The 13,599-nt window shown below is 39.1% G+C and overlaps 1 protein-coding gene across 1 annotated transcript in view; it reads right to left on the bottom strand.

Moving 5' to 3' along the window:
• Positions 1-618: 618 nt before the first annotated feature.
• Positions 619-13,599, bottom strand: part of KCNH5 (potassium voltage-gated channel subfamily H member 5) — a 302,764-nt gene continuing 289,783 nt past the window's right edge. The window contains exon 11 of the mRNA XM_088025032.1: positions 619-1,566. Within this exon, the coding sequence (XP_087881158.1) occupies positions 619-1,566 (948 nt within the window). The remainder of the gene's footprint in view (positions 1,567-13,599) is intronic.

Genomic DNA, 13,599 nt, shown 5'->3' with positions numbered 1-13,599 from the left:
ATACGTTCTCAATATCCCACACTGCTATCTGATTTAGGCAACAAAACAGTCATTCCGATGGAGCAAACAGTGCCTATTGGGGAAAATAACCTAACACTAAGTTACAGAAAAATATCCTATGAAAAGAGATTATAAAATGGTACCAACAGTCTAAAAGGTTGAACTCTCCCTTGGCATTAATCTATAATTTTAACTTAACAGAACAGTGAGAAAATGACAGTTCAATATACTCAGCCTGAGATCAAATTTGTCATGGCAACATTGGCAGGTTGGACCCTGATTCTTCAAATATTACATTGCCTTGGTTAACAAAAATCATACTTTTTTGTATTAGAATAGAGATTATAAATAAATGTAAAGTGTGCATGCAGTCAACTGCATAATATACAAGCACTACCTATGTTTTAAATAATCATCTTCTTTGGCAGGCCAGAATCCAGCTGGACATGCAATATTTACATATCAAAATCCATATTGTGTTCATCATATGGAAAGCAAGTGAAAATATATATATATGTATATACTGTATATACACACATATGTATATAGATGTATATACTGTTTTTAATATATTAACAAATATATATGTGTATATATATATATATATATATATATATATTAAAAGTGGATTTCATCTTTGTCAGATTCAGGTGACTCTGGCCTTGAAACACTAAAAATATCCTGACATGGTATTTGGGGAGGTACTTGGAGAGGCATTTGGGATTTGGGAGAAGAGGTCTGGGGCACGCTTTTTTCGGAGAGTATTTTTAAAATTTCTGCCACCTGCTTTTCCAGGGCAGTCATTCTGCAGCTTAGCAGCTGAATGTCCTCTTTGAGTTCATGCTTGACTTCCTGCAGTGTGGTTTGTAAGGCCTGCTCTGGGATGGGATAAAAGGGGTGCTTGGCATCAGCCTGAATCGGGCTGTGCTCCAGCGGACTTCGGGCCTCTCCGGCCTTATCCAGACGAAGGTCACTTTTTGTAATCCCACTGTCACAAGAATCCGTTTTCCGTAATGGGTTTTTAGTAACGCTGTTCTCGGAATCGCTGCCCTTGGGGTCCTCTGACAATAGCCCCATCGACTCGGCTTTCGTGACGTTATTCCAGTCTTCCTTTTTCTCCTCATGCACCCCTGTGTTATTCTTGAGTCGCAGCCATCCCCTCCCATTTCCGTTCTTCATCCTGATCGGGCTGTTGACTTTGAGACATTTGGGGTCAGCACCGCCATTGGGCTTGAGTTCCATGGCATCGCGGTTGTTTTGCTTGAGGGACTCGCTGGTTTTCACGTAGGCCAGAGACGTCTGGATGGGCGTGATCTGTGACACGGTGACCACACTGGTGCCCGTGATGGAGGCTCCATTCTGTAAGGAGCGGCTCTCTACCTGGAGCTGGTTCCTCTCGGGGTCACTCTGGGTGGACCCCTGATTCCGCAGCTCCTTCTGCTGCTTGAACTTCTGGAAGAGCTTTCGAACGGGGTGGTCCACAGGGATGCTGAGGGTGACCTCGTTCTTCTGCCTGAGGCGCTCCTCTTCCTCTTTCTTCACGTCACTGATTTTTCGGAAAATGATCTGTGGAGGGGGAGAGACATTCAGAACATGATTATAAACATAGATGGACTTACAATTGTGTGACAGGGTGCTGGATATACTTTGTTTTACTGAGGAAACCCTCGCAGGGTAAGATCACTTAGGAAGGGGAAAAAACACCCCAATGCCATTTAACAGATGCAATATACTGAAAACTCACCATAGGAGCACTGACTTAGCTCATGTTGTCCCACTCGCTTGCATAGGGAAGGGGGAATGTAATGGAAAGACAACTGAAGAGAGGTACTTGCTTTCTAGTTTATGTTCTCGTTTAATAGGAAATATGTAAACATATATGTTAGTATATTATATGTGTGTATGCATATTATGTGTAAGGAAATACAGTAAATTTCCTTGGAATACATCATTATTTTTGTATGTTTTCCTTTTATATACGAATATATTCAATACCATTTTTAATAACATCCTCTCCTTAGGGGTCAAATTATGAGTTCCAGGCTGTAAAAGTTACCAAAACGTTAGGCGGTTTACTAACATAGCCCCTGTGTTGGGTGGGGGAGGGATTACATTTATTTAGGTGGCTGCAGAGGCCAGAACTAGGATCTGTAAGTAAAAGTTCCCAAGAGGCAAATACCAGCTAAATATATACTTCATTTCAAACTGCTATCTATTCATTGAATAAACAGGCTTGAAAACTGACAAACTTCACACCACTAACATATCCAAACAGAAGTAAGAATGTTGTCCATGTAATACTATCACAGGGTGGGAGATTGGACTCTTCAAATTTCAGTATTCTTTAAAATTGTTTTTTTACTGTTAGTATTCGTTTTTCTCTTATCATTATTCCAACCTACATACGGGCTCTTCTTACCTTTTGAAATATCATAAACAATTTCAGTGTAAAGTAAGTGTTTCTCCCATTCGGACTTTAACTTGTTGCCTCAGAACTAAGTATTGTTAATAGTTTTCTGTGCATATTTCCAGAAGTTTTTTTATTAAGTTCTTTAATTCCAGTATTGTTAACATACAATGTTCTGTTAGTTTCAAGCGTACAACACAGTGATTCAACACTTCTGTACATCACCCGGCGCCCATCATGACAAGTGCACTCCTTAATCCCTGTCACCTGTTTCACCCATCCCCCACCCATCTCTCCTCTGGCAAACATCAGTTTGTTCTCTATAGTTAAGAGGCTGTTTCCTGGTTTCTCTCTCTTTTTTTCCCTTTGCTCATTTGTTTTATTTCTTAAATTCCACATGTGAGTGAAATCGTATGGTATTTGTCTTTCTCCGACCAACTTATTTCACTTAGCATTATACTCTCTAGCTCCATCCATGTTGTTGCAAATGGCAGGATATTCTTTGTTATGGCTGAATAGTATTTCATTGTATATGTATACCACACTGTCTTTATCCATTCATCTATCAGTGGACACTGGGGTTGCTTCCATAATTTAGCTATTGAAAATAATACTGCATGCAATAAAGAGGGATGCATGTATCCTTTGAATTAGTTTTTTTTTAATTTTGGGGTAAATTTTGACTATAGAATTAAATACACAATGCATGTGCTGTTAAATAGGTAACCACAAGTAAGTACGCATAAACTTCATGTATAATGTCTTTTGAAAATATTACCGGGAAGAACTTGTAACTCCATCAGGAGAAGTAAAAGTGTTCACCATGTAAGAAATCACCACTCATATTACCAGAGTTAGACGTGAATTTAATGAGTGTGAGATTTTTTGCTCAGTCTCCTTCTGAAGAACAAAATAACTGCAGGTGAGGGCTATAAGGAAAATTCAGAAGGGAGTTATATTAGATACAGTGCTCTCAGAATCAGACAATTTTATGAGGCTGGCAAAATTACTTACCTCATCACCCTCTCTCATTAACTTACTGGTTAGATTGGAGATATATGTGAAGTCCACAGCATATAAAAGACACTCAAAGTATATGTTGGTTCTCTCCATTGAAGTCTCATAAAATACTTTCTATTTGAAACCAATTCCATCATCTCTTGAAGATTCAGCAGCTTCCAGGGTAACATACAAACATCGATTTATACTAGAAACCAATACTAGTGATGGTCACTTAACAGAAAAGTCTGGGAGATAGCAATTCTCTAAGAGCACACTTTCTAAATTGAGATTGATGCACCAAATACAGCTTATCAAGTGGTAATGATTTGTATTTTAAAATATTCTCTAAATTCAATAACCGTCTATGAAGACCAGCATATTTTTCCCTCTCTAGTGGCACATGAAATTGGATCTTTTTCTTTAAGATTTTATTTATTTATTTGACAGAGAGAGAGAAAGCAAGCACAAGCAGGGGGAGCAGCTGTGGGAGAGGGAGAAGCAGGCTCCCCACTAAGCAGGGAGCCCGATGCGGGGTTTGATCCCAAGATCCTGGGATCATGACTTGAGCTGAAGGCAGATGTTCAACTGACTGAGCCGCCCATGCACCCCAAAATTGGTCTTTTTAAATGATGTAATACTAATTCAAAAGTCTGACATCAAAGCTCCAACAGTTTAATTAGAAGTTTTTCAAAGGGTTAACATGTTTCTCATGCTTCCTAAGTAAACAAAGCTTATGCTGAGCCTTCAAGATATTAACACTCTTTGGGATGAGACAGATCCAAACATGGAAACACAGATACCATGTTCCTATTCCATCCCTTTTCATTGAAAAGGTACTCAATCTGGTTTTAAGAGTTGACATGAGGGGACAAATGCCTGGCCACATCCTCCTTCCCACTCAACTCTGACCTTTTTGTTTGTTTTTTTAAAGGTAGCCCCTTAGCCTTGGATAGATATAACCTTGGTGCAATGTAGTAACTGAGAGGCGCCTTTACATTTACAGTAAAAGGATCTATTTCAAACTCTCAACAAAGGAAGGTGGGTGATTGGCATGTAAGAATGTTAGATAAAATGCAAGACATCCATGCAATATTTAGGACATACTTATATGGAAAAATCAGACATTATTTATCTGAATGGGGCATAGTTATATTTTAAAACATATTCGTTGTTTACCTGAAATTTAAATTTAACTGCATGTCCTGTATTTTTGTTTGCTAAATTTGGCAACACTACTGGTATATAATAGACAAAAATATTACTATCTCTGTAGTGTCCATGTGTACTGCTGTGTGAAGCTCACAGTTTTCAGAAATTATAATAACATATTTGGTGTCCCTGGAACTGAGAATTTGTTGGTATCTTAGGCTAGAGTTTTATGTTTTAAAATTTCAGTAAAATGGCTAATGATTGTTTACAGTTATTGTGTGCTTAGCAAGTTTAGAATGTTTAATGATTTTTTTTTAAGATTTTATTTATTTGTTTGAGAGAGAAAGAATGAGAGATAGAGAGCACGAGAGGGAAGAGGGTCAGAAGGAGAAGCAGACTCCCTGCTGAGGCAGGGAGCCCGATGCAGGACTCGATCCCGGGACTCCAGGATCACGACCTGAGCCGAAGGCAGTCGCTTAACCAACTGAGCCACCCAGGCGCCCAGAATGTTTAATGATTTAAGCCCATGTAAAACATCAATGAAATAAGCCTTTTGCAGTTTCCCTGACCACCATCTGGCCCCTCCCCACAAACCAAGAGCAAACAAAGGTGTCTGGACTGCTATTTAAGCTGAGAACAGAAACTCCAAATGCCAAAATGCCTAGTACAAAGGGAGTCCTGTCACAGAACCAGGCAGCCAGTCTGCATCAGGGGAAAAATGAGATAGAACTTGGGTTGGCATATTTGGTCACCATGAAGATATAAAAGGAATTGAGAAAGAGAAAGAAGAGAGATTTGGGATATCAAAATCCTAAGTGCTACACGTTGTTCCTTTCCCTCCATCTCTGCACTCCAGAGGGATAGGAGGTGAGGTGGTACTAGATGTAGCCCCTGGAGATTGAGAGGTACTTATGCACATTCAGACAGGCCCTGACTTCTCATCTGGAGTTTGCAGAGCAGCAGGACCCATGCATTTACTCTCTAGAGCCAACAAAGCATGCTAGAAAGAGCATACATCCTCTTTAGAGGGGAAAGGTTCGCCTCTTTGTGTCTACCCACACTTCTTGTGTGCCTGGAGGGGCATGGCTAGGATCCCCATGGGTCCAGGAACTACAGAAGGTAGACAACTGTGATTTCAGCCCCATAGAAGCCAGATGAGGCCAAGGTACTCCATGGGGTGGGAGGAGTTGCTGCATTCTGTGGGACACCTGCTGACAGGGCTCAGACCATTAAATGTGCCACGCAGAAAAGAGTGCCCGGTAGCTGGTGCAGCCAGCTCAAAGGCCAACACTCTGAGGAGTTGCCACAAGCCCTCCAGGTCTCACAGACAAGCCCTGGGTGTGAAGTGGACCCCCTTCCCTTAGTGGCAGGCCCACAGGCAATCATGAGCCCAGTGAAAGTAGAAGCAGGTGCAGACGGAAAGCTGGGAAGAGAGAGTCATGAGGAAATTTCTTACCCAAGCTACAGAATTTGACCTGGAGCCCAACTGAAAACAATAATCCTTGGATTTGATCAACTACTTACCATAACCAGGCTATAGAATGGAAATTATGACTTACTGAAAAATAGATATTAGAAGGTTGCATATAGCAAAGGGTCACTTCCACACATGTATTATCTCATTTAACTATCATCACTACTCTTTGATATAGGTCCTATTATTCTCATGTTACAGAAGAGCAAACTGAGGCATGGAGAGTTGATTTGGTGGTTTGCTGCAGGTCACCCAAGGAGTAAGTGGCCAGGATAAATCCAAGAAGTCAGATTGTAAGCAGTCCTCACCATTACACTCTACTGCAGCTCTGTAAGGTAATTTTGACACTTCCTCCTGGGCCCCCCAAAGATGTGGATAGTTGAGTGGGTAAAGTAGGGAGTGATAACAGCAGTTTCACACCCAACAGATAACCCTTCACAGAACATTTGCCATGGAGAACCATCCCTGAAGGCAGTGACTTGAAGAAAGGACCGCAGCTCTGTGCTTGCTAGGGAGGGTATTAGGAGAGACAGCTTCTAAGCTCTCCTCATTCTCAAAGGCAAGTCCAATAAATAGGCTGGCTTCACTCTATTTCCCTTTAAAATACATGCTGCCATTTTGTAGCTTCCTGTTCTCTTCAAGGCACCTGTTGTGTTTTCTTCTAACTTGCTTCTACTTAAATATATTACCTTTACCAAAAGCAGGGGGCAGGGCAGGTCAAAAGGTGTAATTTTCCCCAGACTCTAATACCATTCTTGATCCCACTGCTACCTAGATTCATTTATTTATGGGGGCAGAGATTTTGTCTCTTTTGTTACGTGTTGTATCTCTTACAACAGTGTTACATTGAAAGTCCTCAATAAGTAATGTCATTCATTAATTCAATAATACATTCTCATACATTCAGCAAAGTATGTTTGTGATAGGTCTACGAATAGAAAATACTACCAACAGGAAGATTTTCTACTTTTTAGAAATTGTTTTTCACTCAGTAAACAATGAATCAGTGCTATCTATATTATTGTAATTGATCATTAATGTCTACTCTTATTTCCTCATTTGGAGGCAAACACTACATCATCTACCTCCTGGCATCCTTAGCACCTAGCCCACTGCTGGGCCCAAGTAGATAGTTAACAAATGCTGGCTGAATATAATCACATTCAAAACTTTGACCTACAAATCAATCATTAAAATACTTGAATGAGAACCTATCTCCGATTTCCATTGTAAGGATGCAATAACATCCATTAAGAACTTATTTTCCAGTTGGTGACAATGCCACACTTTCTTAATGCAAGGTAATAGGCACAGAAATTAAAAACAAAGAAATGAAAAATGAAGAGATGATTTTATCACGTTTAAAAGGTTTAAAGACTAATTATCTACTGAGGTACCACCACCAGTTGAATCATGTCTTATATGTAAAGTATGATAGCTTTTTGTTCTGTCTTGAGTTATAAAAAATGCATTATAGACCAAGAAAATAAAACAGCAGGGGTGCCTAATGGAAGTAACTCACTACATTAAATGTAATAGGCCCTCTCTATAAGTTCTCATTGTTTTAAAGATAACTTTATGACCCCAGACTCCAAATTTAAATAACAATGTATCTTTATTACTAAGGAGACTAAATTTTATCATAAAAATAGCATGGTAATTATTCTACAATACCGTTACAAGCATGAGCATTCTCAAATATGTTCTGCTGAATCCTTCCTTTTAAGAAGTGCTTTTTACCTTTAACTTTTTAATTATGTATATAATAAAATGGTTCAACTTAATAACAGAATGGAAAGATGGATAAATTTTATTTAGGTAAGCCCTTTAAAAAGATGTTTTTATTTAGATTGTAAAAACTAGCCTTTGGCAATTGAAAGATCTGCAAACAATAAGCATTTTTGTAATTCAGCTGATTCCTGTATGGGCAATGTGTCATACAGAAAAGAAAACATTTCCTGCTAAATAAACACATAAGTTATATAGATTAATTTTAACCAATTATTACATAGAAATCTCTGACAATAAAATAATAAAATCTTGAAAAAATTAGTTGTATTTCTATATTTTTCTCTAGAAAAAAAATTTTTAATTCCCCTAAAGAAATCATTTTAGAAAATGTGAAAGGATCTGAGTGTTCATAGAACACATGAATTAAACAATGTAAAAGAAGACATGTATATCCATGATTCTCAACATGGTATTAAATCAGCTTTTAAAAATCTAGTATTTGGGTTTTTTTCTCAGTATTAATAATCTAAAACTCTTGCACTTGATGTACTCTGTGTCTTATCTTTTGCCCAATGGCAAATCAAATTGCAGATGCCACACCACAAAAATTAAGGACAAAATCAAAAAAAGAAAAATCATGAATCAGGCTATGACTCCAGCCACACATTTATTGGTAGAATGCACAATAGCCTGTACTGTTTCTATCAGCAAAGAGGTTTATTTCATTTAATCTTTTCTTCTCCGTGCTTCATTATGTTCTGTGGAGCCCATGCTGGAAGGTTTAATTTATTTAAATGATAAAAGCTTCTTAAACTTAACAGGGAACATGGCCAACTGAGCTTTCCATTTTGAAAGTAGGACATTTGATCATAAAAGTGATATCAAAATTGAATAATTTGAATGTGTACTGAACTTTGAAATCCAATAAAGGCAAGGAAAAAAAGGGCTAGAATCATTTGTTTAATGACATGGATTTAGTGTTATATAATTTGAAGGAAGATAGAGGAGTTTCCCCTCAAATGGCCCATCACTTTCCAGATCTCTGAATCTAGGGAATTGACTAGGAATTTATAGCCGTAAGTGATCAGGCAGAAGCTCTGGTTCATCTGACTCTTATGGGATCTAGTCGGTTTTGTTCTTTAGTTCTTTTTACTGTTTCTATAAACTTAGTCACGAATTCTACCTCTAGTTCTTTCAATCCATTCCAAGCTAAAACTAAGACAACAAAGAAGTATTTATTAAACACCATCATGTACATAACAGAGGCTATAAGCTCATCTTAATGAAGGCCACAGTGATAGGGCTGGGGCAGATGGTCATTCAGTAAATATAGATGTGTGAAGGAAGGGTAACAATGACACATCACACTCTATTTTGAAATATGGCTGCCTTGCTTTACTTCAGCCACTCATAAGTCCGTAAGCTCTTCAAGGACAAGGAATGTGTTACAGATCCACTTCAGCCTCTTAGGTCCTAAATAAATCTTGAGGAATTAACTAATTAACTGATAAGTGTAAAAAGAAGGGAGAAGGAGGTGAGTTGAGAAAAAAAAGGAAAGAAGGGAGGGAGGAGCATGGGAGAAAAGGAGTATCTTTTGATTTTGTTAATGTGTCAGGTAATGCCTGGTATGGATAAGTGTGGTTAGTAAGATGCAAATGCAAAACATCTTAGAATTACTAATTCTATTCCTGAATTTACTAATGAAACCTTCTAGGCCCCATTTTTCCTTACCATATAAAAGGGTGTTATATGCAACTAATGAATCATTGAACACTACATCAAAAACTAATGATAATCACCTTCCCTTCACGTGCTGGGGAACTCCTACTTAGCCTTTAATACTCAGCTCAGCTGTGCTCTCCCTCATGAGGCATGACCCAAAACAACATAAAAATTCGGAGCCTCTAACATTATCCTTAATGGTAAAATACTGAAAGCTCTCTCCCTAAAATGGGGAAAGAGGTAAGTATGCACCATCTTGCCACTTCTATTCAACATTGCAGTTGAAGGTTCCAGCCAGGAAAATTGTTAGGAAAATGAAATAAAAGACATCCAGAATGAAAAAGAATTAAAACATGGAGATAAAAAATGGATATACCATTCAGAGATGACATGGTCATGTATATAGAAATTCCCGAGAAATACACACACACACACACACACACACACACACACACACGCGCGCACACACAGCTATTATAGCTAATGAAGGAGTTCAGAAGGATGCATGGCACAAAATCAATATAAAATTAGTTGTATTTCAGGTGCCTGGGTGGCTCAGTCGGTTAAGCATCTGCCTTCAGTTCAGGTCATGATCCCAGCATCCTGGGATAGAGCCCCGCATCGGGCTGCTTGCTCAGCAGGGAACCTGCTTCTCCCTCTGCCTGCTGCTCCCCTGCTTGTGCTCTCTCTCTCTCTCTGACAAATAAATAGATAAAATCTTAAAAAATTTAGTTGTATTTCTATATACTAGCTAGGAACCATTGATAATGAAACTAAGAAAATTTCATTGACAATAGCATCAAAGAGAATAAAATACTTAGGAAAAATTTAACAAAAGCGCAGGACTTATATGCAAAAGTTAAAAAGCATTATTGAAGTAAAGACTTAAATAAACAGAAAGACATTTCATGTGTATGGGTTGGAAGACCTAATATTGTTAACATGACAATATTCCTGAAATTGACCTGCAGATTCAATTCAATTTCTATCAAAATTCTAATAGCCAATGTTTCAGAAATCGACAAGCTGACCCTAAAATGTGGATGGAAATGCAAGGGACCCAGAATAGCCAAAACAATACCAAAAAAATAAGAATGTAATTGGAGGACTCATACTTCCCAGTTTTAAAACTCATTACGAAGCTACCATAATCAGGACAGTGAGGTATGCCATAAGAACAGACTTATATATCAATGCACCAGAAGTAAGTGTCCAAAACTAAACCCATGCATCTGTGCTCAACTGTTTTTTGACAAGGATATCAAGGCATTCAATGAGGAAAGATTTATCTTTTCCACAAATGGTGCTGGATCAACTGCACATTCACAAGCATAAAATGAATATGGATACCAGCCTCACACCATATACAAACTAATTCAAAATGAATCAAAGACCTAAATGTAAGAACTAAAGCTATAAAATTCTTAGGAGACAAAGGCATAAATTTGGGTGGCCTTGAATTAGGGAAGGAGTTTCTTAGACACCTAAATCTTAAGCCACCAAAAACAATTAAATAAACAAACTGGACTTCATCAAAATTCAAAACTCTTTTGCCTCAAAGGACACTATCAAGAAAGTAAAATAACAACCCACAAAAGGGGAGAAATATTTGCAAATCATATATTTGATACAGGTCTAATATCTAGACTATAGAAAGAACTATTATGACTCAACAATTAAGAGACAAAAGAAAAACAAAAAATAATCAAAGGATTTGAATGGACATTTCTTCAAAGAATATATACAAATGGCTAATAGGCACATGAAAAGATATTCAACATCATTAGTCATTAGGGAAATGCAAAATCAAATGAGATATACTTCACATCCTCTAGGATGGCTATAATCAAAAAATAATGTGTTATCAATAACAGAAAATAACAAGCGCTGGGAGGAGGTAGAGAAACTGGATGCCCCTATACATTGCTGGAAGGAATAAATAATGGTACAGCCTCTGTGGCAAACAGCTTGGCAGTTTCTCAAAAAGCTAAACATAGAGTAACAATATGACCCAGCAATCCCAATCCTCGGTAGATATCCAAGAAAAAAGAAAACACAGAGTCACACAAACACTGGTGTACCAGTGTTCATAGCAGCATTATCCATGATAGCCAAAAAGTAGAAACAACCCAAATATCTAGTCCTGGTGAATCAACAAACAAAATGTGGTCTATATGGATACAAAGGAATATTCCTGAGCCAGAAAAAGGAACAGAGTACTGATACATGCTACAGAATGGACGAACCTTGAAAACATAGTAAGTGAAAGAAGCCTGACACAAAAAGTCACATAGGTTTGATTTCACTTACATGAAATGTCCAGAAGAGGCAAATTTAGTCAGAGGATATTATCTATGGCCAGGGGGGAAAGGGGGATATGGGGAATAACTACTAATGGGTATGGAGTTTCTTTCTGGGGCTATGAGAAGGTCCTGAAATTAGATAGTGGGTGATGGTTGCACAACTTTGTGAACAGACTGAAAAGTACTAAATTGTACACTTTATGGTGAATTGTATGGTGTGTGAATTATGTCACAATTAAAAGGATGCAGGGCTCCTTGTTCAAAATTATTAAGAATTTCCAGATAACAACAGCAGAGCATTAAACCAAGAACAGGGCCCTTCTAAGTGCAAAGCTCTGTATGGCTCAGGTTGAGCATCTGGGAAGCTCGCTCCGCTAGGAGGCTTTCACTTGCTGCCCCAGGAAGAACTTGGTCCATCCTACTCTACAACCTAACAGCACTTGCTTTGTCACACTTATTGATGGTGGCACGCAGCAGCAAACAAGATCTTCATTCACATTATGTCAAACACCCACTATGTTCCAGGCTGTGTTTTGGAGTTAGGTATACGTCAGTGAACAAAACAAAACTCCTTAAATAGTCTAGAAAATGTCAGGTGGCAATGTGGGCTACAAAGAAAAATAAAGAGCTGTTGGGTCTCTTTGAGGAAGGGAATATGTGAGCCGAGGTAGTGATGAAATGAAGCAGCAGACCATGCAGATAGCCATGGGGAGAGGTGGACCCCTGAAGTGAAGGAGTACTTTGCAGGGCCAAGGAGCAGAAAGGAGGACAAAGCGGGGGCAGCACTTGCTAATGCGGGAGGCCAGGGCCTTGGATCTGAGGGCAGTCATGGGAGAGGACGCACATGATCTCACTTCCACTTTGAAATGATCGCTCAGGCCGCTGTGGGGAAAATAAACCGGGAAGTGGGGAGGAGAGAAGGATGGTACCAATTAGAAGGCTCTTGGACTCATCCAGGTGAGACGTCAGGATGACTTAGAATCAGGAGGTAGAAATGGAGGTAGTGAGGTGGTCAGATTCTGGATTTATCTTGCCAGTAAAACTGATAGTTTTGCAGATAAGCGGATGAACAATTTGAGAGAAAAAGAGAAATTCTTTTAAAAGCCTCTCTTTAGTCTAAACCCAAGGATAAATGATAATGCCATTTTCGGAGATGGGGAAGCCTGGAAAGGAGTGGCCCATAAACTAGAAGGGCAAGTTATCCACCTGCCCCACCTCACCCCAGACACACACACACACACACACAAATATGCTTGCACACATACACACGTGCACAATAGACGAGGGCAGAGCAAGAACAGGCTGACTGACTAAACACTCCCATTAAAAGGGGGCAGGGAAAATGGCTCAAAGACTCCCCAGTCATTGGTCCACAGCAGCGATGGAGTGTGCCAGGCAGGCCCTGGAAGGCCCGTCTGCCCCAGCAGTGCAGTAAATTCCTTTACTAGTTTCTCAGCCTGCTGTACGGGACAAGCTATGTGAGATAAGCTTCTCTGTGGCTCCCAATTCCATCTTCTTGGAGGTGGTTCTTTGTCCCTATTCTATAGTCAGACCTGAGGTAGGGATTGGAGAGTTTGTCCTATATCAGGATTGAAGAACTTCCTTAGCTATTTCCTTTCTGAAAATTTGGGGGCCTAAGGTGTAGTTTCAGGCTCACATAGTAAATGTACTCATTATACTCATATGTACTCATTTGTATCTGGTTTCTTTCACTCACTGTTATTTTGCCGGAGTCACTCATGTTGTCTGTAGTTGGGGTTCATTAACATTCTTGTAGAATTTCTTACTGTGTTCGGGAACCTGGATCGCCC

This window comes from Eumetopias jubatus, unplaced genomic scaffold, assembly GCF_037043125.1.
Source record: "Eumetopias jubatus isolate StellerSeaLion01/CBP00866 unplaced genomic scaffold, mEumJub1_p1.0 scaffold_7, whole genome shotgun sequence".
Taxonomy (NCBI): domain Eukaryota; kingdom Metazoa; phylum Chordata; class Mammalia; order Carnivora; family Otariidae; genus Eumetopias; species Eumetopias jubatus.
Note: the sequence above shows the minus strand (reverse complement) of the source record. Positions and strands in the feature narration are given on the sequence as shown.